Source organism: Durio zibethinus, chromosome 15, assembly GCF_047325235.1.
Source record: "Durio zibethinus cultivar Kanyao isolate XHJ-2024 chromosome 15, ASM4732523v1, whole genome shotgun sequence".
Lineage (NCBI taxonomy): Eukaryota > Viridiplantae > Streptophyta > Magnoliopsida > Malvales > Malvaceae > Durio > Durio zibethinus.
The window spans coordinates 23087731-23115308 of record NC_143176.1 but is presented as its reverse complement, the minus strand read 5'-3'; the positions used below and the strand labels follow the sequence as shown (position 1 = coordinate 23115308).

Below are 27578 nucleotides of genomic sequence, written 5' to 3'. Positions count from 1 at the left end.
TTGCTTACTCTTTGGAGTTTGATCCCAATAAATGGGAAAAGTAAGCATAGGAACATAGGCAAAAATGGCTTCTGAAGTGGAGTTCCATCCATACTGTGATTAAACCCCCCCTCCCCACGGGGGATGGAAGGATGAGACAACATCTCCATTGGTCACACCAAGGCACTATTAAACCCATTTCACCACATTCATCTTTGAAACGAGGAGTCACCTTACGTGCAACCTAAAAGTACCTAACACCGCTAAAGCACACCCAGCTGCAATCTCATCGAATTGGGCACTCATAGCTGAATGCAAACTTCCTAGTGCCCTAGTGTGAATTTGCGGATTTAATAAAGTTTTTCATTTCGCTTCAGGCCTTTTTAGTTGTAAAGTGAATGCCTTAAACTGGCCCAAAATTAATGAGTCTGATAAATCTGGACTTTTCTCATAAACAGCATCTTCTGACACTGACCAGCTCAATCAAGACCACTAAATTGTAATGGATGAAGGTTGAAATAACATAAGTAGTTAAAACTTTGGGATATGACTCCAAATGGTGTTATTGCTATTTTTTTCCTTTAAGAAAAAATTTCAGAACAGTCCGTTACTACTATTAATTAATGTAACCAAAACAGTCCAAAACAGATGTTGCCAAGAAATTTCATGTCGTGGGCCTAAAGGAAAGTAAATGGGCCATTACAATGATCCCACTCCTTGACCTTTACTCAGCGAGGACCACCTAAACTAATTGTAGGAGAAAAAGAAAAAAAGTCAATAGGATTACTCAAATTTTTTCAAAAAATAAGCATTGATTTACCAAAATTTTGGTGGTTGTCAAAGGTGCTTTGGGCTGTGTTTAATTATTATAATATAATAGCTATATAGGGATAGAAAATGTTTTCCCACTATTTGTCAATGTCAGCTAATGCAGGATTAACGAGGTAGTTGTGTGGCAATATCAATTCAATTACATTACGTAAGGCTTTCATCAGCTTGTAATCACATTTTCTTTGAAATATAAAAGGCTAATTATATATGCTTGGAAATATCTAATTCTATTTACCTTGGTATGCTTATAATTATTGTTTCCTTTACATTCTAAGTCTCAAGTCCATATAATTTCACAAAAAAAAAAAAAGTAAAGTCTCAAGCCTTTCTCTCAGCTCTAAATTAGACGATCATTACAAAATTTATAAGTAAATAATGAATTTCTGATCCCAGGTACTTTTTTTTTTTTTTGGGAATTGAAAGTAGGAAAAGAATGCTGGAGGAATAGGAATAACTTCTCTTGTTATTTACAAGGCTAAATGCTTCGGCTACGAGTTAGCATGAACATCGGATTCTTACTTAAAAACTACAATTAAAAGTCTGCAGTTTACAAATAAATTATAATTTCACAGTTAGAAAGTTAAAGAGATGATATTTCTTGACTAATTAAGTTTTTTATTAAATGGAGCACCCTCCAAATCAATGGCCTTCTCCTTCTGAAACATTTCTGGTGGATGGGCCTCTCGTCAGAAAATTAATGACAGTAGACATAAACGAGACCCATAAAGAGGAAAAGCTCAAAAAAGCCCCCCACCAATAAAACAATAGAGTAAAGAGGAAAATGAGAGAAATCAACTCATGAACATACAAAAGGACCACTGTACGGTTCAGTAGTTTAGTCCCCAGTCCCCACAATATTTGATGCATTTCCCTGCCAAATAATTCACTGACATTTGACGTTTTGATTTATATATAAAATAATATATACAATAAAAAACATTGCCAGGCCTTGGTGAATTGTCGTTGATGCAGTCCATCACAAGTGCCAGAAATAGACCAATCTTGGGCATGAATAGTCTGGTCAATTATCTGCATTATGGAGGTTAGGTCCACGATAGAAAGCTCCATTCGGAAGTGCAGAAAGTTTGGGATGAAAAGATATTTCACATATATATGTGGGCGAGAGTTGGAAAAGATATTTTTCATTGAGACAAACATGACGGTAAAGCATATATAATGCATGAAAAAGTTGACGGAGTAAAAGATATTTTATGAGATATTTGAAAGATCGTTCTGGGTTATGATCTTCCTAGGAAACTCTCTTCACAAACCTGCCCTGTAGCAACAAAAAAAATATCTTTCTTAATATCTAAATTTTGAATACATATACGTATAGAGAAAGAGAAAAAGATGATTGATGAGGACAAATTAACCTTGAGCCTTGGTCTTTTATCTGCATTGAGTTTGCGGACTTGATACCTTATCTTCTTGGAGAACAATCTAGTTTGACGCTTCTCTTTGTATCTGAGAACACTTGCTTCCCTTCTTGTTCTTTCTTCTTCCATCACAGGCACCTCTCCCATCTACACAGAAATTTCAATTTTAAACTAAAGTATATATCAACAGTTGCAACTAATTATAATAAGACTATTTTCTTATGATTATTCACTAGTTAATAATCACTTCAACAAAATCTTATCCTTGAGGGATTGAATCCCGTCTTCTCAAAAATTGGAAGATTAAGACCGAGTTTAATTAGAAAAAAAGAAGGATTTGTATAATAAATTATGCTTATCATCATCAGAATTCAAAATTAAATGAAGTTCTTTTACAGATCAATTCTAAGCTAAAACGAAGAATCCTCTGTTAATTTTCTCTTCCTAGTTAGATATAGGCAACCTCTCAACATCTGTACAGAATGTAATTTTCCATAATAGAAACAGAAGGGAAACATAAAAGTGACACTTAACATTAAATTTCTTCTTGAAAATGCAATAAGAAACAGAAACAAAAAGTAGAAGAAAAGGAGTATAAGTTGGTTGAATACTAACATAGTAGCCATTGCTCGCCATTGAAATCGAATAATCATCAGCCCAAGGAGGCCCACGATCCGACCATGCTTCCAAGACATCTTGATAATTCAAATTCAAGTTCAAAGAAACCCTCTTCTCATCATCTTCCCAGAAACCAAGATTTTCTTTCTTTACAACTTTGCCATATTCACTTTCTTCTTTGAAGAAGAATTTGCCTGTATAAACTTTCTTGTCTCTTTCGTCCTCTTCATCTTCTTCTTCTCCGCCTTCCCAGTCCATGAAGTCCCAACTGAGTTGACCATTTATATTATTTCCTGCTAATTTTTCTTCATTTTCAATACCCAAAATACCTTCTAGTTCATCCATAATATCAATCTCTCCATGTCCGTAGCTTTCTTTGGTGTCGTTGAATTCATTGACTGTGGCATCTGGAACTTGTTGTTCTTCCTTCTTTGGGCTCCTTAAGAATGAATTGTACCCCATCTTATCTAATATCTAGCTCGCTTTTGCCTCTCTTATAATTTTACTCTCTTTATACACTGTTGTTGCATTGCATGGCAATTTCAACTTTAACGGATGAGAGAGTTGAAAATGGATATATCCACTTTCTTTCATTAATGCGTTTTTTTTTATCCTACATGGCACCTTATCCTCATGCTAATGGCCGATTCATTCTATACTTTATCCTGATTGGCTACTGGGTTCCAACTTGGAAGTAGTTAGAACCTTTTTGCTGCATGTGAATTTGGACCACTTTTAATTGTTCAAATATTGAAAATTGAAATATATATATATATATATATATATATATATGGCAATGAACATCTCTCCTCTCTCCTATGGAAAAGAAGAAACAAATATACTGTCCATATCAAGAATCACGTGATCAAAGGAAAGTTTCTTTCCACGGCACTTTCATATGATAATTAGATTTAGATCCAATTGAGAAGAAGAAGATTCATCGGTAAAAGACGTTATCTTTGCAGGTCAGCCATCCCCTTAATAAGATAACCGAGACAATCAAGAAGAAACTGTTGCATGAAGATTTGGATTAATACAGTCAATGAAAAAGAAGAAATGGAAAAAAAAATTTTTGATTGGTTATTATAAAAAAAAAAAAATCACTGTGCTCTTGCTTGGGTGCCTATCAGCTGGGCCTATTTTTGAGTAGTTATTTTCTGTACTACGACTAGTATATCTTTTTCGGTTTCTTTTTCAATCTCCTCGTAATATATACTATAAATATGCTAATTATCTGAGGGAAAAAGGATGGGAGCTCTTATATTACAAGGCCACAACAACAGCTGTCGGACGCGCACATTTATTGGACTCTGTCGGTCGCAGACAAGTAAAGTGGTAGTAGAGTACAACAGTGGGATGAGGACGATTGGATTCTTCAAAAATCAACAAAGGGCAAGAATGATGAGTATAGGTTATTTAGACTTTTCAATGCCTCTTAGCTATATGTTTTTATAATTAATTAGGGATATTATTGATACTATTAATTTAGAATCAAATATTGTTCTCATCAATAAATTAAAATGAAACATTTAATATATAAATTTATATTTGATACATTATTAATATATAAATTTTATATATTATCAATGAATCGAATAATATCACTTTATTAATAAATAAATATTAATTCTTATAATAAATATATAAAAATTTAATTTTTTTTAAAAAAACTTATTTATTAATGATGTATCATCATTTGATTCATCTTATTAATAAAGTTATATCATCTAATTTACTGATAATAATAAAATTTATATATTGATAATGTATTAAATATAAATCTTTAATATAAATTCTAAAGATTTGGTGATCTTCAAATTTCCTTATTGATAAATTTACTCATCAAATTCTGAATTAATTATTGTTAGACCTTTTCCATCCATATGGTTATGAATTTCCTGCTATGACTCAATTGGGAGAAAATTAGGATTAATATTGTCAGTATGTTAATATTTAGCTTTAAGGTCACCACGGAAAAGCAAAGGCAAATGCTCAATCAACCCCGAAAAGGCCATGTTAACAACAACACTGCTAAGATGCGTAGGCTAATTATTCTTTTATCAAAGAAATTATTTGGTGTTACAAGTAACACAAGGCTGACATAGAACACAACACAACTGTGACTTCCCAGTCCGATGGGATGGCCTGTTTTCGTTGAAATGGTCTACCCTTGAAACCTAATTTATTTTAAGCTGCTAAAACAATGTGCTAATACTGCAGGTCATGATTTAGAAAGTAGCAATAATTTACGACCCTGCTACGTGACATCAGTCTAAGTTTTATATAGAGATCAATTAGGATATCAGAATTAAGTAGGCAGAGGAGACAGGATTTAACTTCCTTTTGGTTGAAGAAACAGATGGTCATTACTTGTAGCGTCTTTCTCAAGAAATAGAAGCTTAATTTCCAAAGTCTAAACCCTAATATTCTTGGTACCTCACATGCAGAGTTTGACCCCATCAAACTTCTTCCCTTTCTACAACTCAAGATTAATATGTATCGCCTTAATAATGAGGTTTCCTCTCTTTTTTTGCCCGTTAATTTACCGTGGAATATCATGTTCATCTCTCTTGTAGGTGCCAAGTCAAAAACCAAACAGATATCCAACAAAAATGAGAGACGAAAGAAAAAAAAAAGTGTACCGCTTTCATTTGAAAAAGGCAAAAGCAGCTAATTAAAATTTAAGTCCAAAAAGACTCTCTCTTGAGAGCTGCATTTTGGATTACATTGCTAGAAGAAGCAAAGTTGAGGTATTGGGAGATGTTATCGAGGTTGTTAGTGGCTAGAAGGAACGACTTGTCATCTTGGTGATGGTCTATTAGAGTTGGCCAGGCGGATTCCTTTTGCATCTGAATGCAAAGTATCTCATTCTGAGCCACAGCAAGCTGCATTTGCAACTGTGATACTTGATTTTGAAGGAAGGATATGGCCCCAACGCATCCATATACCGGGTCCCTCACTCTTGCATTTGCTTCATAAGCCAAGCTACTTACGGTATCCGCTCTCTGATGAACCGGGAGCTCCTATAATTAAGATTTACAAGAAGATATTTATTTAAAAAAAAAAAAAAAAACTCTTCTCGAACCATATATCAAGCATGCATTTATAATAAACAATGCTCAAAGTTCTAAACACATGCAAGCATTAAAAATGAGGAGAAACCGAGATAGAAATTAAGAAACCTGTAACATTTTGCTGACATTGCTAGCACCAAAAACTTTGTGGACAATAGCAAACTTGTAAGGGTCGTCAGAAGGGAAGTACGGGGCAAAGATGCAGTCCTTGGTGCAGCGGCGCCTCAACAATTTGCAGGATGCGCATGGCGAAGAACATCCCATATCTGGTAGAAACAGATAGATTTTCTTTGATGCACAAAGGAAGAAAATTGATGATGACGAAAAAATATTGCAAACAACAAATAAAGCTTAGTGTCGAAGAGATTGGAGATTAAAATGACTATTTATAATGGTTGAAGGGGTGCTGGGGAATGAATCCACATGTTTCATAGTTATTAAAAAAGTTTTTTAAGTATTAGGATCTAATTGATGGAGGGAGGCTAAATATAGATAATAACTATACAAACAGTTGATACATCCTTTAATTACATTTATGTCCCCGTTTAACAAATATAATAATTTTATCAAGGGCAGTAAGGTCAGTCTGGGAAGAGTGGAACAAGATGTCATGGAAAACGATGGATGTGTGTTGACCACCGCCTTGGCGCGTGGTAGGTTGTCATCCACGCAGGGTCAATTGTGTAGTTCCCACGTTCTTGTTGTTTGACTCTTCTCTAATTTTATACTTGAACGACTAAGATGGCAAAATTAATTAATTACTAGATATTAATTGGGATGTATTTTAAAGAATTATATCAAAAGAAAAAAAATACCACTTAATAAAAAACAAAAAATTTTGAAATTTGCATATATTGACAATGTATGAGCAAATTAATTATAATATTATTCTCTGCCATTTAATTTAAAAGCTAAAAGCTTTAAAGAGTATATAAAATTTTGATTTTGAATCAAGATATCCCCCTTTCCTCTGAGGATTATGCTCTTCTATAGACAAAAAAAAAAAAAAAAACTAAATATTGGAGTTGAGATTATATATGATTAGAATTAGGGTTTTGGGTAATACTATACGGTGAGAGTTGAGAGAGATGTAAAAGTAGCTTTAACCTTAACATTATATTTAGATAGATATTAATAAAAAAAAAAAAAAGAAAGAAAAGAAAGTTTCTTGAAAGAAAGAAAATAGCACATGTACATCTTGTTTGGAAAGTTAAAATTAATAAAGGAAAAAAATTTTAATAACTATTATTTGGATAAATAGTGAAAAAGAAAGAAAATAATTTGTTATAATTTTTTTTTTCAATTATAAACTTTTTTTCTTATAAAGTAACATATAATATACAAATATATCTCTATACTACTTAACTTATATAAACAATTTTTTTTAAATAAAATTAGTATGTTTAATACAGTAAGATATATTAATTAGTTATTAATTTACTCTTAATTTTATATTTAATTCAGTTTTTTATTTATTTTAATAATAATTTGGCTTGTTTTATCGTTAAGACTTAAAAATTCATAAAATATTTATAAACTGTGATATTATATAAAATACTCATAAAAAAATTATTTTTGTAAGAAGTATCAATTATATAATCAAATCTCATATCATAATAAAAATATAGATATAATAATCTTTTTATAAAAATAATTTTTTTTTTAACTTTCCTTGCCTTAGTTTTTTCTCCAAATTAAAGTATTAAAAAAATGTGAATTACAAGAGAAACCAAAAGTTATTGAGTTTACACATCTTTTCTTTTTTTTAAATTAAAAGTTTATCCAAACAAAAAAAAAAAAAGTTTTTTGTTTTCATTACTTTTCTTTTTTTTTTTTTTTTCTTTTCTTTCCCTCTCCTCAATCCAAAAAATAGTGTAAAGCAAGACAAGATCGATTCTCCATGAGAAATGGGCTCAACATGAATGTCTGTTGGCGGACATTCACATAAATATATACATGGAAACATACATAACATCTCTCATTCTCTCTCACACACTTATCGTTTGATTAACCTTTCGAATCACGACAAGGGCAACCATGCATTAATGAAAGTTTAGCAACCTAGTTATATATAAATTAATGTTCAATTCGTATAAAATATTATCAAATGCTGCAGAAAAGAGAAAACACATCGAAGTTGCCTCATCTTCCTTTCTAGAATGCGTTCTAGTTACATTTTTGTGGTGCTGTCAGATTCATAGTGAGTTTATGGAGAAACCAACTTGAGGGAATAGCATTCATAATTACAAAATCGTAGTTTCTACAGCAGATTTTTTTTTTTTTGGTGCATTACAAAAATAGGATCCTATATCAAACCAAGTCGAAAGATTTTATACTCAAACTCAATTTGATATCCTAAAAAGTACCGCTCACCAATCTGTTATAAGACCCATATTTTAAGGAAGGCTCATAATAATCAATTCAAAAACTAATAGGCGCCCTTGCAAAGAGCAAATATCAAGAGTAAACTCAAATTTCAAAACAAAAATCTATTTCTTTCCAAAAACAATAACAAAGTTTTATTAATTTGTTGCAATGTTTAAATTTTAAACTGATAATAAGTGTAACCTTACAAATTCAAAATATGTGCATAAGTTTACAGATTTCATTGCACATTCAAAATGTATGGATAAGTTTACAATTTTTATTGCCTATCCTACTTAAAAAGTTACAATTTTTATCTCTTATATGTTAGAATAGTGACTTAAATTATATAAGAGATTTTGTTTGAATTTTTTTTAGATTGGCTAGATTTTTTTTATAGATAAAAAAAACTTGTAAGATAAGAATTTTAATACAAAAGAGATTCCAAATAAATAAGTTTGTATATTTAAAAATAGTGAAATTTCTATAGAAATAAATATAAAAGTTGTAAAATTTTATAAGATAGATATCATATTCGATTAGAGTAAACTAAAAGGGTTTATATAGATATGACAAGTCACATGCATATATATGTTTGTTTAGATTGAAAATACTCCATAAGATTAGAAGAGAATGAAAGAGTCCATGTGTATTAATTATGAGTGAGATTGATTTGTTAATGTGTTTGTAATTTTTTAAAATTAGTGGCTTTATAATTAGTAAATTTTTTTTTCATTTATGAATATAGACCAATATATAAAGCTAAATCACATTAAATTATTATTTCTTATGTGATTAATTGATTATTTAATTTTACTTCCATTGATTTAATTATTTAATTGATTTTGGGCTTTTAACCCAACAAATTAAATTAGAGCTGTCATGATTCTATCAACCGTATCAAAATTATGTTCAAAACTTGTGGATGAGATTAATATATGATTAATCCATCATCTCTTGATTGCATTAACCGAATATTCTTTTCCTAATGAAATATTAAGTTCACTCACCTCATGTTTATGTATATATATATATATATATATATTTATATATATATATATAATGGAATAATTAATTTACACAATGTAAAATTTTTTTAAAATTTTTCTAACTTTTAATTTTAATAAATTTAAAAGATATGAGAGAGACGAGTAAAAATAAGAAAAAATAATTTAATTGCATCCTTAGATTTATTATATATATAGATATGTATATATATAAGGATAACATAAATAAACCATAAGACTGCAAGAGATTATTTTCAAACAGTTATGAGATCCCACAAGAAGCTGATGATGTTTAAGGATTATCAAAATTGAAACCCATGTGGAGAGAGATTGAAACAAAAAATATGCGAGTTTGTAGAAACCCTAAGACGTATTTGGGACTGTTGCATTAAATGTCCTCCACATGATTCCACGCCTTCTAATTTTCTGTTCCTAGAAAAAACAGCTGGTTGTAATGCCAAATGCACTGTCTTACAAACCGAGTTTACGTTTTTTGTTTTAATTTCGAGTCTTACTGTTATCTGAGCCAAATAGAAATAGCATTAAAATTGAGGCCACCCTGTTGAAATTTCTTTGATTGCATTACCTCATAAAGCGCGTATTCACTGTCTTGTTTCCTTCCAAGTTTCAAACCCCTAAGCACTAGGGAAAGGAGAAAACCTTGGCTGCAAACCAAACCATGTTTTACTGTAATATTATAATAAGGTTAATGAATAAAGTAGTGGAAAAAACAGACATCTTTTCACAATCGTAGAGGCCAATAAAACATGCAAGCTCCGATGTGGACATTAAATGAGCTTGGTGATTTGGAAGATTCGCCTCTTGAATAATGAATATTCTAAAAACGGTGGAGACTAGAAGCAATGTTTGACAATGGTAACGTCTCAAATGAGGGGCTCAAGCGGCAATGACTGACCTGAAATTTTCAATTGCTTGAACAGTGGTGTTGGATTTCCAACGCAAACATATGTGGTGGACGGATTCAAAATGCTTATAAGACTCTATCATCAACTCGTTGAAGGAGAGGAGAAAGCACATGATCAAGACTTTTGAGAATATATATATATATATATATATATATATTAACATGTTTTTTCAACTTTCCAACCTTGTTTTCTTATTAAGCGACCTCTAAACTTCTTTAGCATAATATAACTTTGGAGTATCACAGAATCCGTTTGTTTGATTTATTCCAAATTAAGGTCAAACCCAACAAAAATACCATCCACTTAAATTTGTTTTACCTACTTCATAAGAAAATTAGCGTAAAAGATTGTTGGAACATGATATTGAAACATGTTGTATATATCCTTCTAACCTCAGACAAGTATTCACTATTGAGTAAAAAATTGTCCAAAGTCCAACCAACGAATTAAAATAAGTGTGTCCTTAAGCCACAATAATCTCATTTCTATAATAATAAAATAATAATCAAAGCATGCAGGCCATGCCAAACAAATCAAAAGCAAGTCTAGGCTCGGCTCCGCATCTAATGACAAAATGGATAGCTTGCACAACGGTGAGGAAATTGGCGGGTAAGGGATTGGTTTAAAATAAATACACTTTTTTGGGCCTCAAGCCCACAAAATGGAAAAAACAAATGATAAAAGAAATATACAATTTACAACAAGCTTGACCAATAAAAGCGCAAAAAGAAGACTGCAACAGATATTAAAACGACACCGGACCAACATGACCGGCCGTCCACAGCCGTCATCTTTAACCCGGGCCATTACCGAGAGCCACCTCATTCACCACCATCACCTCGAAGACCGAATAGCAATCCAACACCGTGAGATCCAATCCCTCCTCCTCGACAACCAAGGCCTCGCTGCCACCCACTTGGCGCTCAAGCAGGACCTATCCCTCGCCCAGCAAGAGCTCCGCCACCTATCCGATGCGGCTTTCAACGTCAAAGCCGAGAGGGATGCCGAGGTGAGGGAGGTCTACGAGAGGTCACTGAAGATGGACGCCGAAGCGCGTGCCGTTGATGCGATGAGAGCGGAGCTGGTTCATGTACGGGCTGATGTACAGAAGTTTACGGTGGACCGTTAGGAGCTAACGTTGCAATTGAAGGCGGTCAACGATGAGTTAGCCAAGGCAAGAGCGGAAGCGAAGCAAGTGGCAATAAGTAAGACGGAGATGGAAGCCGTGGGACGAGAAATTCATAAAAGAAGGTAATTCCCTGCAAAATTTCTTTTCTATATATTTATAAACAGAAATTTGATGGCTTTGTCATATTAATTCTTTAATTTTGAAACTAACAGTTGATTCTATAATAGTGGCGAAGGAGATAGTGAGGAAATTACTTGATAATTACAGGGTTGGGAAGGCTGGGATTTGAAAAACAAGGCATCAATTTAATGTCTATGATAATGCTATTGATAATTTGATATCCCGATACATTAGAGGCTAAGAGCAAACAAAGCAAACATACGCATTTCTTTGGTTATGAACAAATTCAAGATTGAAATTATCTTTCATCAGTATTGAAATTACTAGTATTAGATTAGATATAAGTGGCCTTCAAAGTGTGTTGAGATTTGGGATTTACTGGGAATGAGGGATTTTTAGCCCTAAACTCTAAGTAACTTCTATCATGATTCATGGGTGAGGATGAGTTTATGGTTTTACCACCCTGGTCCCCTGCTTTGAAGATCATCATGTAAAAGGTTTAAGGTTCTCAGTTTAGGATGATCTGAAAATGTAGTGTTTGTAACTGATGGCTTTGTCAAGAATGGCAATAGATTTTCATATAGCCATCTCTTGATCTGATTTGAGTCATTTTTAGAGTTCTGAATTTGGATTCAACTCAACTGTTGGTGTTATTTATTTTAGTACACATAGTTAATGTGGGTCAATGAGAAGCTTTATCTGATATAGAAAGTTAAAAGCATAAGATGACAGCGTAGTGGGAAGTTGGTAAAAATACTTTCATCGAGTATTTGCATGTAGATGCAGTTGATGCAAGAGATAGAGATGAGACCAGGATATAGCTTGTTACCTGAAAAAATATGTTGTTGCCTGTGAGTAGGACTGCTATTGAACATGAAAAGAAGACACGGGCTAGTAACCTTGAACATCATCAGATATTGGACCAGAATATAATAATTGTGGCTCGGGAAATAGAAAAACTACATGCAGAATATGCTAATGCAGAGAAGAGAGAGTAAGCCGGAGATGGAAGCCGTGAGACGAGAAATTCATAAAGGAAGGTAATTCCCTGCAAAATTTCTTTTCTATATATTTATAAACAGAAATTTGATGGCTTTGTCATATTAATTCTTTAATTTTGAAACTAACAGTTGATTCTATAATAGCGGCGAAGGAGATAGTGAGGAAATTACTTGATAATTACAGGGTTGGGAAGGCTGGGATTTGAAAAGCAAGGCATCAATTTAATGTCTATTATAATGCTATTGATAATTTGATACCCCGATACATGAGAGGCTAAGAGCAAACAAAGCAAACATATGCATTTCTTTGGTTATGAACAAATTCAAGATTGAAATTATCTTTCATCAGCATTGAAATTACTAGTATTAGATTAGATATAAGTGGCCTTCAAAGTGTGTTGAGATTTGGGATTTACTGGGAATGAGGGATTTTTAGCCCTAAAATCTAAGTAACTTCTATCATGATTCATGGGTGAGGATGAGTTATGGTTTTACCACCCTGGTCCCCTGCTTTGAAGATCATCATGTAAAAGGTTTAAGGTTCTCAGTTTAGGATGATCTGAAAATGTAGTGTTTGGAACTGATGGCTTTGTCAAGAATGGCAATAGATTTTCATATAGCCATCTCTTGATCTGATTTGAGTCATTTTTAGAGTTCTGAATTTGGATTCACTCAACTGTTGGTGTTATTTATTTTAGTACACATAGTTAATGTGGGTCAATGAGAAGCTTTATCTGATATAGAAAGTTAAAAGCATAAGATGACAGCGTAGCGGGAAGTTGGTAAAAATACTTTCATCGAGTATTTGCATGTAGATGCAGTTGATGCAAGAGATAGAGATGAGACCAGGATATAGCTTGTTACCTGAAAAAATATGTTGTTGCCTGTGAGTAGGACTGCTATTAAACATGAAAAGAAGACACGTGCTAGTAACCTTGAACAACGTCAGATGTTGGACAAGAATATAATCATTGTGGCTCGGGAAATAGAAAACCTACATGCAGAATACGCTAATGCAGAGAAGAGAGTAGCAGCAGCAAACCCAAGTAATGATCTCCTCTTATACCGCCAAGCATAATCTTAACATCGTCGGATCAATTCTTGACCTTTTTCTATTATTTTCATTTAGACACCACATATAATGGAAACTATGGAAATATTGACGCCAGTATGGAGGAAATTCGCACCTTGATAGGAACTCCACGCGTCAGGTATGTCTTTGCAAATGTTATGTCTTGTTTCCAATTTTCAGTTTTAGACTCGATCCATTATTAGATGGAGATGGTAGAGGCAATGAAATTTAATTAAAAGAAAGTAACCAACAAGTGGTTGGTTCAATTGATTAGGTTTATCTTCTTCAAAGAAGAGCTCTTGGGTTTTATTCCTGTTGGTAATCATTTGTTGGAGTAATTTTAAATGCACAATCTACAATCATCTATCTTAAGCTGAACAATCTATCTACCCAAAAAAAAAAAAGTGAATATGAGTTTTAACTTATTTCTAGAAATGTGGATAACCTTTTCTTGTATCTCTTGATTAATGATTTTTACTACTACCTATCTTCTTCCATGGTTTAAAACAGGTCCTCACTGAGAAATGCTTAATTACATAATTTCAGGCTGATGCTGGTCCACAATTTATGCCTGCATCGATGTCCAGTGTTCTATCCCATAACACCTTATGAGAATCAAACTTGTAGTTGTCTACAATTTGTATCGGGGGCAATTTCTAATGTTCCTCCTCAAAACCAAGTGGTTCGTCTATAGGCATTTTAAAATTGTACATAAAATCCTAAAAACACGAATTACTAGAGCAATTTTTTAAACCGAAAGCGCGAATGGCTGTATTTCTTTTGCAGCTGGAAAATTGTGTTATACCATTTATATATTATTGATTCCCAAAAAGAAAATTTCCAGGGAAAGCAGATTTTCGCTCATCTTAATATCGATCTGGAAAGTGAAACCAATTAATGATACATTTGAATTAACGTTTGCCTCAACGTTGGTATCACCTTGTATATAATTAACCAAAACAAAAACAAAACACTTAATAACATTGAAACATGTCGCACGACAAAGCCATGGAACTAAAAGCAGCCATTAAGAAAGATTTAAGATAATTTTTCTTCGAAGAATACAGATACCAACAAAAAAAAAAAAAAAAACCAGAACAGTTAATTGCTCAAGTGGTAAATCAAATAACTATAGGCCCTACAAATAGATGAAACATCTACCCACATTACTCTTTGGAAATACGAACAGAGCAACATGAAGACGACATAATCCTTCAGCACACAGCTACAACCAAATCATGAAGCGTCGCGAACTCTAAACAACTCTCCAGCCATTATTCCGCGACTCTATTCTCGTACTTGAGGAATGTGACAGCAGCCTCACCACACCAGAAGCCATTTTTAACCACTTACCATACCCAACCATTTAGTAAATCAACTATTTATACAGTTACGTTCAAGATATACAGCTATCCATTTATTAACAAGTAACAACAATTCAAGCACAATACCAAAACCAATTTGTCGGCATTAGAGCATAGGACCTTAATATTTTTAAAGTTTCGGGTAGATATGCTGCCATTTAAGGATCCAAATCTAAATTCTTTAATTGTCCAACAGATTAATGAGTTTGAGATTTCAAAAGTAACAACTTTGACAGTCACTTATAGCATCTAGTTTCTAGCATGGGATGCTAAAGCACATCACCTCTACAAGCAAACACATTGTTCAATATAAAGGGTACCCATGCATGCGTGTAATTCACAAGCTTGCTCCACCACATTGAATGATGAGGAGACAGGCAACGAAATCAAATCCACCAACAAAGGTTAATTCACAAACAAAAGGGTAAATCTGAAAGAGCAGCACTCACCTGACATTATCAACCTACCTTAGCAGCAAGCAATTTGGGGTTAATCCACTTGCCTCTATAAAAAGATTCACATAAACCCAATCAATCTGACGCCTAGAATAAAAAGCCCCTCCAGCTAACAGAAGACAAAGGAGGAAGGAGAAAAAGGGGTATTGCCCAAACAAGTGAACAACCTACCTCTTAGTCTCCTGTTCAAGAAAAACCCATGAATGGGACACAACTACAACCCTTAGATCATAATTCTCAGTACACAGAATACTCAGAAGCTGAAAGTCTCTCAGTATGGGCGTGAACGGTTTCCGACAGAGTGATGCCTATCTGGCCCAGTACCTCCATCTCTATAATTATCCCTGCGCCTGTCCCCACCACCTCCATAGCCACCTTTACCACCTCTGTCACATAACAAAACAGTCAATAATGCAGCTTCAACAAAAGCAAATTTTTGTTTAACCAAAAAACAATTTTACTAAGTATAAAACAATAAGGGAGAAATAGTTTCAGATAACTTCTATTGTTTACTTCCATTGTAAAAAGCATAAGTGGGAATCTAACGCTATCATAAGCACACCATACAAAAATTTTCAAAGACAAGACCAGCAAAGCCATAATCTCTTGTCTATTGAACATTAACTAGAGATAATCATTTAAGAATTAGGTTTCAAAATGATTAAAGCAAGCAAAATCTTATAAGCAGGAATTCAACATGGCAATATTTAATACAACCTGAGAAAAAATGTTATATACACATCATATCTTCATAAATTACATGTTGCAACAAAGCATTTAATTGCACTATAGATGAAATCAATCCAAAGAAAAGCCCAAAGGAACATATGGGTCAGTTCCTGTCAGGAAAAAGCATCAAAATGAAACATGTTACAAATAGAAAGATAACCCAAGGGTTAAAATGATACCCATGATCATGTACTTTAGGTGCAGTCTTCTCTGCCATAGCCACGCTGATTGTAAAGCCTCTCATGACATGATCTGAGAGAAAAGATTCCACATGTATGAGGAGAAATATTGAAGGCAACATACTAAATTAAGAAAGATTGTAGATAATTACTATTAAAGAAACCGCCAGCAGAGTGAGCAGCCTGAGGATCTTCATAAGACAAAACTGCATCGCCTTTCTGGTTTCCTTTCTCATCTGTGTATATTTTAATATTCCATGGCCACTGATCTTTATAGCCACGCTTCTGCTTAACTCTTCCAACCTAAACAAGAAGTCAACTGTTAGAATACCAGTGAGGATACCGAAAATTCATACAAAATAAAAGCATCACTTGTCAATAGAGCCCCATTCGTAAAAACATTCCTAACTCCATCAAAACATAGAACTAGGGAATAAAATAAATTTCAAAGAACCATTATCATAAACCAACTGATACCCACTCCAGAAATAAAACAGAAACACCAGTACAAAGTAGATGACATAATTCCCATTAGAGAGCACATTGATTCAAAAGATAAGATTTGGCCATTACTTGTCCAATGCCACCAAAAAGCTCTCTTAATTCTTCGGTAGTAACATCAGGTGGCAAATTTGATATGTATATTCTTGAGTTGTCACAAGAATCTCCACAGTTGCCGTCGCACTGCTTGATCTTAACTGATGCATCAACAGGAGGACCACCATAACCACCTCCCTGATGTCGAGGACCACCAGACCCAAACCCACCATCATATCCACCGGGAGGTCCACCCCGACCACCAGTCCTTATATTATTCAAACCTTCACCACCATAAACACCTGCAGGGCCACCATAAGATGGAGGGAATGAAGTAGGTCCACCAGCATAGCTTGTAGGTGGAGGAACTGCATCCATTCCATAATTTGCATTCCCACCATATGCATTAGGAGCAGGTGGATAGTTTCCAGCAGCAGTACTACCATAGGAATGGGGAGCTGGGGGAGGAACTTGACCATATCCACCATCTTCTCCCCCTTGATTACCACCATAAGAACCACCTCTGCTACCACCACTTCTATTATCATAATTTCCACCTCTACCTTCATCATAGTTGTTATTTCTCCCGCTATCATAACCACCTCTACTCCCATCTCCTCTACCTCCACGATTACCACCATATCCTCCACCACTACCTCCTCTGTTATAACCACCACCACCACCACCACTACCACGATCACCAGCACCCGCAGGAGAGGGTGCACCGCATTTGTTACACTCAACTCTTCTTGCAAAGTTCAGGTTCCCACAGCTACATAGACATATAACAGTTTAAATTACAGAAAACCAGACAACTAACAGTAAGTGAAATTTCAGCAAGCCAAATCTTACATGTTTAAGACTGATTAACCGTACAAAATTGTAACAGTGGGTAAAACCTCCCTCAATAGCAAATCAAAAGCAGAGAAAAGATAATTTACCTGGGGTTCGGGCAAAGCCAATCACCATCTCTGCCGCCTCCACCACGGCCACCACCTCTTCCACCACCGCCTCTTCCACCACGGTCTCCTCCTTGATAGCCTCCACCGCCTCCTGCAGAATACAGATCCGATTTATTGAAAATAAGAGCGAAGTTAAAAAGATGATCAATCTTGAAAAAACCAGTAAGACAACTGTGAGAAAACTAAAGTCAACAACAATAACCCACAAATCTATACAAAAAAAGATACCTCGATTTTGAGAACTTCCACCATATCCTCCACCTCCTCCTCTGCCGCCACCGCGGCCTCCGTGACCACCACGTCCACCGCCGCCACCTACACCAAAACCACTATCCCCTCCATAACTCCCATAGCCGCCTCCGCCACCACCTCCTCCTCCACTATAGCCTCCAGCACCGCCATATAATGGCGGAGCAGCTTCGCCTCCGTCTTGACCGTACATCCTTTTAACGATGTATCTAGGGCGTCGTTTGTTTTCTTATTCCTCTTCTATAGGGAGAGATTAGGGCGTAATAAATACTGTCCGATGCATACGAGGGGATTTTAAATATAAAGACGAGATTTTCTTTTTCTTTTTCTTTTTCCTAATCAAACTCGGGACTAGTTTCGTTTCCCCTTGTTTCTATCTGTGCGGTGAGTCACTCGCATAGGAATCCTTGATCAAACGATTACGATTCTGACTTATGCGTGGAAAAATGGTGGGCCAACACTATCACGATCCAGATTTTAGAAGGCTTGACTTTGATTGTTTACTTTTGAGGCCCATTAAATTAGACCAATCCCGGTCAGATTTGGGCCGTTTGGTTTGGGATAAAAAAATTAGCTTATTTTACATTTCATAAGCAGTGGATTAGTGCTTCAAAAAAAAAAAAAAGCAGTGGCTAATGAATTCAGGGAATTATAAATTTTGTTTACACTTTTCGTGCACCTGGAAAATCCGACATGAAAGAATTGCATACTTATGAAGAGAATAACAGCTAAAAAAAGGGCATTTTCATTGATCCAGTCTCTGATGTCAACTGCTTTTGTGTGTTCTATGGCTGTCATCATGGGGACTTACATTTTCTTTGAAAGGAGTAAAGTTAATGGATATGTTCTTGTTCTGTTGGAAACTTATAAATGGAGAAATAGTCACAAATTAGAAAGAGGAATGATGCTTGCAGAGAAAGGTCAGTCCTGAAGTGTTCTTTTGAAGGTAGGCTGGACTCTGATACAAAGGTACCAAAACTACTTGGAACAACAACTTTCACTTCTCTCGCCAAGTTTGCTTTTGTTAAAGTTACTTGGATGTTTATGGTGTTGGGCTAAAAGACTCCAATCCAATCACACCGACGAAAGCGAAATCAAATAATAAATCAAACACACAAGAGACAACAATTTAACGTGGTTCAATCCAATGAACCTACATTCACGGATGAGAAACAAGATTCACTAGTTGTAGAGAATTACAAACTTACATCAAATCATCAACCTCACTCAACAATCAATACTCATAAGACACTCTTAATCTCCTCTAATCCTATAGAGTATTCTCAACCCAAACAAACACAAACCCAAACCCTTGTGCACCCTTTCAACATAACCAAACACATACACATATGTTCCCATACATCATACTTATGTGGACCCTCTTAATCTCTTCTAGTCCACTAACAAACATACACACTCATAAGACGTACAGTCCAGATACTCCTATGGGGTATCTATCCCACAAAACCCTACAACTCTCTTACATTTTTTTCTCATACCTAACCTTGTAGAGACTTCACCTATTTATAATCATATAAACTTGCCCATTAAGAATCTCTCTCCTTTTAGAATTCTTCTCTTGTAAGTTAAACTTGCCTATTAAGAATCTATTAGAATTATTCTCTTGCAAGTTAAACTTTCCCATTAAGAATCTCATTTCTCTTAGAATTCTTCTTTTGCAAGTCTTATTGTCCATCAAGCAATATCTAACAAATCTCAAATAAATCTCAAACAAATTTCAAACAAATATTTTATGGGATTTGAGTCAATATTCTCAACAATCTCCACCTTGACTCAAATTTCATCAATCATCTATCTTCATACTAGATATGCTTGGCTCCACCTGCAATAAAAGTCTCACAATCATTTTCTCTTATGTGTCTTCACGCTTCATATAAACTGATCTTCAATCCTCAAAACTTGAACTCGAACTCTTCTCTTGAATTGAGCTCCTCTAAGCTTACTTCTTCTCATGTCTCAAACCAAACTCTTCATATATCTCGAACTGTCAACTTTTCCCATGTCCCGAACCATCAGCTATTCCCACATCTCAAACCTTTGACTCTTCCCACGTTTCGAACTTTCAGCTCTAATACCACTTGTTAGAGAAATCACCACAGCTCTGATACCATTTGTTAGGCTAAAAGCCTTCAATCCAATCACACCAACGGAAGCGAAATCAAATAATAAATCAAACACACAAGAGACAATAATTTAACGTGATTCGGTCTAATCAACCTACATCCATGGATGAGAAACAAGATCTACTAGTTATAAAGAATTATAAACTTACATCAAATCATCAACCTCACTCAACAATCAATACTCATAAGACACTCTTAATCTTTCTAATCTTATGGAGTATTCTCAACCCAAACAAATACAAACCCAAACCCTTGTGCACCATTTCAACATAACCAAACACATACCCATATGTTCTCATACATCATACCTATATGGACCCTCTCAGTCTCCTCTAGTCCACTCACAAACAAACATACACACCCATAAGACGTACAGTCCCAATACTTCTATGGGGTGTCTATCCCACAAAATCTTACAACTTTTTTACATCTTTTCTCATACCTAACTCTGCAGAGACTTCACCTATTTATAATCATACAAACTTGCCCATTAAGAATCTCTCTCCTCTTAGAATTCTTCTCCTGTAAGTCAAACTTGCCTATTAAGAATCCATTTCCTTTTAGAATTATTCTCTTGCAAGTCAAACTTACCTATTAAGAATCCTTTTTCTCTTAAAACTCTTCTTTTGCAAGTCTTCTTGTCCATCAAGCAATATATAACAAATCTCAAACAAATCTCTTATGGGATTTGAGTCAATATTTTCAACACATGGCTCCTCCAATGACAAATTAAGGGGTGAAACTGTTCATCATGACTTACGAGAAATGGTTCATCTCTAACAGTAACATATTTACAAAAGGTCTAGTCAGCCATTTAACTTTAAATATTTGACTTTATTTATTTTTTTATGTTTTTTCACCTCTTTCTGTTGTTTTGTAATACCAAAACTTTATTCTGTGATGCAATTAAAAATGAATGCTTAATAAGGAATTCTTGAACTAAAATATGCGACCAAAACTAGTGACCTTGAAACCTCCTCATAAATATGTACCTTGAATTGTTATGGACGGTCAGCCACTTTATGAGGTTTGTTCCCTTGAGTATCAGATGGATTGAAGTTTACACTCTACACCAGCTTCATTTTATTGCTCCTGGCTCGGACAATAGATGATCCTAATTACTTGTTCATTACTCAAACGTGTGATTTTGAGCAATGTCAATATTGAGGGTATTCAATAAAAAGAATGTTATATCTTTGGTTATAGGACTATGAAAACTATGTGTACAAGGCTTATAAAGGGCCCAAGGCTTGCTATGGACTACCATCCTTCAATCAAATCTATGAAAAAAAAATTTATCCATCCAGTTTGCTATATATGAGGAGATACAAAAACCAACATCAAGAACCATCTCAAACTGTGATGCCATGGGCAACTTCAATATATGTAATTGTTTTTAGTTTTTCTACACGTATAAATGTCCTAGCATACTATGTTATTCGAATATTGGATTCTACTTGTTAATAGACATGTCAATGCATTGTTTAATTAGCAAGATGACTTAATGTCATAACATATAAATTCAAAAATTTACAGCTACATTTAACAAAAGAAATCACCATCAATCTTTTTTTTTTCTAAGTGTGATTGGTCATCTAAAGAATCTATCATCTTAAGGAGCTTCTAAGCTTGATTAAGGGTCTCTAAAAAAATAGGTTCGAGTCTACAAACCAGAACAAGGTCTGAGAGTTCGGTTACATATGAAGAAGGTTATAGCAACCCTACTGCCCATCTGAAGAATGATACCATATTATTTTAAATTTATCCTAAGGTCTTGATTCTAATGGTCTTAATTTTTATGTTAAATATTATAAATAATTAAAAAAAATTCTTTCATCAATCTGATAGAATTTTTAAAAATATTTTCTCACCTCGAAAGTATTTAAGGATCCTATTTTTTTCGTTAAGAGGCTTCATCGTCAAAAATAATTTTTTTATTTGGTTTTTATAAAAAATATATCTAATTATTCCACCATTTGGGTCAAATTAGAAATATTTTCTTTTTGAATTTCTAAATTTTTCACCATTTGGGCCTATTTAGAAATTCTCTCTTTCATTATTTTTATTTTTATTTTTTATTGAATTTCTAAATTTTTCACCATTTTGGTCTATTTAGAAATTTTGTTTTTAGAAAGAAAATAATATGACAATTATTTTTTATTGAAATTTCATTTAAATTTTTTCACAATTTGGGACAAATTTAAAGAAATTTCTTACATAGAGATATCTTAGGAATTTACCATTTGAAATTTCTAAAATTTACATCCTTGGATAATTGTCAAATAGTTTCAACCAAAGATTTTTTTTTATTTTTTATTTTTTTGTTTGAAAATAAATATTAATTGTTGTTATTGAAATTTTATCTAAATTATTCCACCATTTGGGATAAATTTAAACAAAATTCTTCACCTAGGAATTTTATAAAAATTTACTATTTAAAATTTCTATAAATTTCATCATTGGATAACTAATACTTATTCTCAAAAAATATTTTATTTTTTATTCTTTTTTTTAAATTTAATCATGCAAAAATACTAAAAAATACCAAAAACAAAAAAAAAAAGGCTCAATTGGAGCGGCTCGATGTAGCTTGGCTTCAGACACAGAAAGTCGCTCAACAACTCAGCTCAGAGGCAAAGACTGGTAAAAAGTTGTCAGAATCTGAGAATTTTTAGATTTTTTTCAAAAAAAAAAATTCTTTTTTTTTAAAACCCAAAAAAATCTTCAAAAAATTTTTTTGATCACTTTTTCTGATATCTGCCTCTCTCTGATTTTTTTTATATGTATTTGTGTGATCTGTATGGGCATATATTTATAGGGTTCTAAATATGATAACTCCAATCCATAAAGGAATCTCAATTTCCTTTGAATTCCAACCTTCAACCCAACTTCAACTTTACAAACTAGTTTCAACAATTTCACATAAACTCAACTACCTATTTTTTCATTTTTTATTAACAAAATTAACTCAAGTAGAACCCCAAACAAATTGGAGTGTCTACAACTGCCCCTCTTTGTGCATTTTCTATGAAACATGAATTGTGCAAAGACGTAGACAACCCAATCAACTCGACACAGACTCTTTGTATAACATAAAAACTCATCTAAACATAAGCTCAACGACTTTTAAAAAAATAAAGCTATTCTAAACAGAGGTTCAACAACTTTGAAAAATAAAAGGCTCATCTAAATAGAAGTAACATAACTTTGAAAAATAAAAGTCTCATCGATAATCACTTCTAGAGGAGTCATAGATCAAGTATGATGAAATAGAAACTCAAATATTCATAATTTGAGTTCAAAATTCAAAGGTTCAGATTCGTAAGAACCTTTAAACTTTGTAAGAGTTTACTGAAACTTGATTCTCAAAATTTTAGTCTCACAAGAATTTGATTCACAAAATTACAGATATATAAGAATTCAGATTTACAAGATTTCAAGATTCGCATTTATAAATTGCAATACTCGCATCCAACATTTAAAAATTCTCATTCGAGTTTTGGAGATTCTCAACCAAAAGTTTGAAGCTTCTCATTCCAGTTCAAAGGTTCACCTAAATTTGAGATTCACATCTAAAAAGTTTAAAGCTTTTCATTTGAATTTTGGAGATTCACATCCAAAAGTTTAAAACTTTCATTCTAGTTCGAAGATTCACATTCAATGAACTTTAGGGTTTCACATCTCAAAAATTCTCATTTGAAACTCAAAGATTCTCATTTGAAAACTTAAATATTCTCATTTGAAAACTTAAAGATTCTCGTTTGAAACTCAAAGATTCACATTTGAGGATTCTTAAAGATTCTCATTTAAAACTCTCATTTAAAACTCAAAGATTCTTAATTGAAACTCAAAGATACTTATTTATGACTCAAAGATTCTCATTTGAAGATTTTTTAAAGATTTTTATTTAAGACTCAAAGATTTTCATTTAAGACTAAAAGATTCTCATTTGAAAACATCTTAAAAATTCTCATTTAAGACTCAAAGATTTTCATTTGAAAGCATCTTAAAGATTCTTATTTAAAACTAAAAGATTCTCATTTGAAAACGTCTTAAAGATTCTCATTTAAGACTTAAAGGTTCTCATTTGAAAACATTTTAAAGATTCTCATTTAGGACTCAAAAGTTCTCATTTGAAAATATCTTAAAGATTCTCATTTGAAAACGTTTTAAAGTTTTTCATTTGAAAACGTTTTAAAGATTCACATTTAAAACTCAAAGGTTCTCATTTGAAAACATCTTAAATATTCTCATTTAAGACTCAAAGATTATCATTTGAGAACGTCTTAAAGATTTTCATTTAAAACTTAAAGGTTCTCATTTGAAAATGTCTTAAAGATTCTTATTTAAGACTTAAAGATTCTCATTTAAGGCTCAAAAGTTTTCATTTAAGACCAAGGTTCTTATTTAAAAACATCTTAAAGATTCTCATTTAAGACTCAGAGATTCTCATTTGAGGATTTAGAACTTCATTAAAATATTCAAATTTTATTTTCGGATGACTTTCAAACTTTTACCAAAGTTAAAATTTTGTATGTACTGAATGTCATGATCAATGATGCAAATGCTTTCTTAATGATGCCAATGTAACAATCTAGATTCTCACAATACTACAAATGTCATATTCTCAACCATGAGTCAAATATTTACTGCATAATGCAAGTGTATAGCCAAACCAATGTTTCAAATATTCTCCAAACAATAATGCAAATGCAATGTATATAATGCAGATGTCTATGTCATGAAATTTTAATTAATTGTGGTAATATGATTCTCAAAACTCCACCATTTTTCATCTTACTTTTACAGCTCTTCAACACTTTAGAACAAGTTTCGCCAATTGATACTTGACCACAATTCATAAGCTTTTTAGCACTAGCAATTTTAAAATAAATTTCATCCATTATCCTATATCATTTAATCATAACTCACAGGTTTGTCAGTATTAACTATTTCAGAATGAATTTTATCCACTGATTCTCATCATTTGATCACCATTGACAGGCTTCGTAGCACTAGCTATTCCAAAATGAATTTCATCCACTGATCCTCATCATTTGATCACCTCTCACAAATTTTATTGACCAATCCATCACTACATTCATTACTTGGTTACACCATGTGTCCTTTCAAATCATATTTTCAAGTTTCTACTTTTTTTTACCCTTTATCATCCTAAATTTCTTTTCAAAGGAATGCATGAATCTTTTATGCATATTATCATTCATTCATCATCATTTTAATTTTTGACAACTATAATGCAATCAAACATTTTTTTAATTTATTCTGGGGATACAACAATAAGTGAGCACAAGGTGAATTAGAAGAAAAGTAATAAATGAGAAACGAGTTTGGTATAAAAACAAATGGGGAAAAATAAGTTGGATACCTATCATTAGGATGAATGGTATATCCAGACAATTCTAAATATTAATCTAGGATTTTTTTTCAAAAACTTATTCTATTGATTGTCGAAATCATGTTGAGCTCATTGAACTTTATCCCAACTTTGAGGGATCTACAGATGTCTTTGACCTTTTCATCCATGTGAACTATTTATCCAACTCCTAACTTAGAGATTTTTCTATCCAAATCGCCCTTTTCAAGTTTTCAATTTGAGTTTTCTTTTTCTTTTTTTTTATTCTTTCATTTTTTCTCTTTTTTTTTTTCTCATTTTTTTCTTTCTTTTTTTTTCACCCATTAATGATATCTTTCACACATCAATCTCTAGAGCAATGTAGTATAATTTTGCTATTTCATCATGAGCATGCTTTATCCCAACATATAAACATTTAATTTGAGCACTCACATTTGATCTAAATAGACTTTTAAAGGTTATAATGTGGGCTATGGTGAGGATCATGAAAGAAATGGATAAAATAGGCTCAAAAACATGTATTTAAAAGGTTCAAAATCAAAGGATCATTTTTTATCATTTGATGCAACTTGACATTTTACCCCACATCATTTTACTGCTTTTTTTTATTCACATTTCTCACAAAAAGACTCTCATTACTTTGCCCTAAATCATGTGTGACATTCATTTTTTTTCTTTTGTTTTCTTTTTCTTTTTTTTCTATCTTTGAGACCTTTTGTGATCTTTTATCTCTTTTCTTTTTCAAAAATTACCTCGGAGTGTGAAAGGTGATCCTCGGTCGGGGTTCTTTAGAAAAAAAATTATAATAGGGTTAAAAGGATAGCAATGAATAATTTTTCAAATGGTAAAAGAAAGATGGTCATTTTTCATCTCAAATGTGAATGCTTTCTTTGAAGATCATCTATTGAACAAAATAAGCTTATGAATTTTTATAAATGATTGCACATCTTTAAGACATATTGATTTTACATCAGCTTACTTTTTTTACTCAAATAGTCTCCATAAATCAATGTGAATGAGTTCTCAAAATTAAATCTCATAATTATTATTATCATTGTCTAAACATTCATCATTTGGAATTTAAAAAATGAATTAAAAGATGTGGTAAATAGCAAAGCATAGAATAATGACTTTGATGAAAGAGAAAATGTAATGAAATGCATCAACTTGTCTTTTATTAAAATGATAACAAATGAAATCTTATTACATGAAAGAATTCCTAACATTACTATGAAGCAGTTTTCAACCAGCCTTAACATCATTTTTAAAATTATGCCTATATGCAATCAGATAAAGAATTTTTATTGACATCTTGCCCTGCTAATTCATCGAAACTCACTAAACTTTTCCAAATCAAACTTTGTACTTTATGTTTGAAAGCAGGGTAGGTTCAATAGAATGACCTATATTTCCATTATGATAATCGCATGTCGTATTAGCATCATACCATTTTGGATAAGGTGGCTTTAATGGTTCCACAATAACTAGAGATACCAAGTTATTCTTGACTAGTTCTGGGAATAACTCAGTATAAGTCATAGGGATAAGGTCGATGTTCACTATTTCTTAGTTATCCCAAGATCTCCTTAAACTACTTACTTGATTTTAGGCTTTGAAGCTGATGCAGGTACTTGAAAGGCTGATTGGTAGGTTAACGGGTAAGCTGATTATGGATATGGTTGGTAAAGGTAAGGTAAGATATTATTCATAGCAGGATAGTACAAGAGTAATCTTGTAATGGATAGGGTTGATATCCCCTGAACTGTTTGCCAAAGTTTACGACTTGAGCTTCAGTCTCTTTTTTCTCTTATGCATTCTTAGTTTTTCCTCCTTTCAACTTGCCATTTTTAATGGCATTCTCAATGATTTCGTTTAAGATCACCATATTGATGAAATTATTTGTTGTATTTTCTATCATCTTTTCATAATATGAAGATTTCAAAGTGCTAACAACAACACTATAATCTTCTTTTAATTAAAAGAGGTTGCACTTGAGAAACTACATCCCTCTACCTTTACGCATATTTCTTAAATGATTCAATCACTTTTTTTTTCATATTCTGTAAAGAAAAACAATCAAGGATC

At 33.0% G+C, this 27578-nt stretch overlaps 3 protein-coding genes and 1 pseudogene across 5 annotated transcripts; 1 reads left to right on the top strand and 3 right to left on the bottom strand.

The window, feature by feature from the left end:
* Window positions 1-1404: 1404 nt before the first annotated feature.
* Window positions 1405-3351, bottom strand: LOC111302221 (zinc finger protein CONSTANS-LIKE 8-like). Its single transcript, XM_022898156.2, has 3 exons — window positions 2802-3351; window positions 2184-2333; window positions 1405-2086 (listed from the first exon to the last, which is right to left on the bottom strand). Exons 1-3 carry the CDS (start codon window positions 3264-3266, stop codon window positions 2060-2062), a joined length of 642 nt encoding a protein of 213 aa, XP_022753891.2. The 5' UTR covers window positions 3267-3351; the 3' UTR covers window positions 1405-2059.
* Window positions 3352-5451: 2100 nt separating this feature from the next.
* Window positions 5452-6409, bottom strand: LOC111301492 (LOB domain-containing protein 12-like). Its single transcript, XM_022897188.2, has 2 exons — window positions 5987-6409; window positions 5452-5827 (listed from the first exon to the last, which is right to left on the bottom strand). The coding sequence occupies exons 1-2, from the start codon at window positions 6140-6142 to the stop codon at window positions 5486-5488; spliced, it is 498 nt and encodes a 165-aa protein (XP_022752923.2). The 5' UTR covers window positions 6143-6409; the 3' UTR covers window positions 5452-5485.
* Window positions 6410-10643: 4234 nt separating this feature from the next.
* Window positions 10644-14282, top strand: LOC111301490 (protein FLC EXPRESSOR-like; annotated as a pseudogene). Its single transcript, XR_016328363.1, has 4 exons — window positions 10644-11426; window positions 13320-13471; window positions 13555-13636; window positions 14044-14282. The product of XR_016328363.1 is annotated as a protein FLC EXPRESSOR-like (transcript).
* Window positions 14283-14506: 224 nt separating this feature from the next.
* Window positions 14507-18391, bottom strand: LOC111301489 (transcription initiation factor TFIID subunit 15b-like). Of its 2 annotated transcripts, XR_016328362.1 has the most exons (7): window positions 17952-18391; window positions 17703-17814; window positions 16798-17533; window positions 16377-16527; window positions 16225-16297; window positions 15488-15702; window positions 14507-15365 (listed from the first exon to the last, which is right to left on the bottom strand). XR_016328362.1 is itself a non-coding variant. In XM_022897187.2 (6 exons), exons 1-6 carry the CDS (start codon window positions 18163-18165, stop codon window positions 15588-15590), a joined length of 1401 nt encoding a protein of 466 aa, XP_022752922.2. In that variant the 5' UTR covers window positions 18166-18391; the 3' UTR covers window positions 14507-15587. The 2 variants fall into 2 exon arrangements, 1 of the variants encoding a protein (XP_022752922.2); XM_022897187.2 differs by having other exon boundaries at window positions 14507-15702.
* Window positions 18392-27578: the final 9187 nt, after the last annotated feature.

Bases quoted from the DNA above. Each gene is read 5' to 3' on its own strand.
- LOC111302221 (XM_022898156.2), bottom strand. From the start codon at position 3,266: ATGGGGTACAATTCATTCTTAAGGAGCCCAAAGAAGGAAGAACAACAA. The intron at 2,334-2,801 runs GTTAGTATTCAA...ATTTCTGTGTAG, and splicing joins TGGCGAGCAATGGCTACTAT to ATGGGAGAGGTGCCTGTGAT. The intron at 2,087-2,183 runs GTTAATTTGTCC...TTGTTGCTACAG, and splicing joins ATAAAAGACCAAGGCTCAAG to GGCAGGTTTGTGAAGAGAGT.
- LOC111301492 (XM_022897188.2), bottom strand. From the start codon at position 6,142: ATGGGATGTTCTTCGCCATGCGCATCCTGCAAATTGTTGAGGCGCCGC. The intron at 5,828-5,986 runs GTTTCTTAATTT...TCTTAATTATAG, and splicing joins ATGTCAGCAAAATGTTACAG to GAGCTCCCGGTTCATCAGAG.
- LOC111301489 (XM_022897187.2), bottom strand. From the start codon at position 18,165: ATGTACGGTCAAGACGGAGGCGAAGCTGCTCCGCCATTATATGGCGGT. The intron at 16,298-16,376 runs GTAATTATCTAC...CTTTTCTCTCAG, and splicing joins TGCTGGCGGTTTCTTTAATA to ATCATGTCATGAGAGGCTTT. The intron at 15,703-16,224 runs GTATCATTTTAA...GTTATGTGACAG, and splicing joins CCTAAAGTACATGATCATGG to AGGTGGTAAAGGTGGCTATG.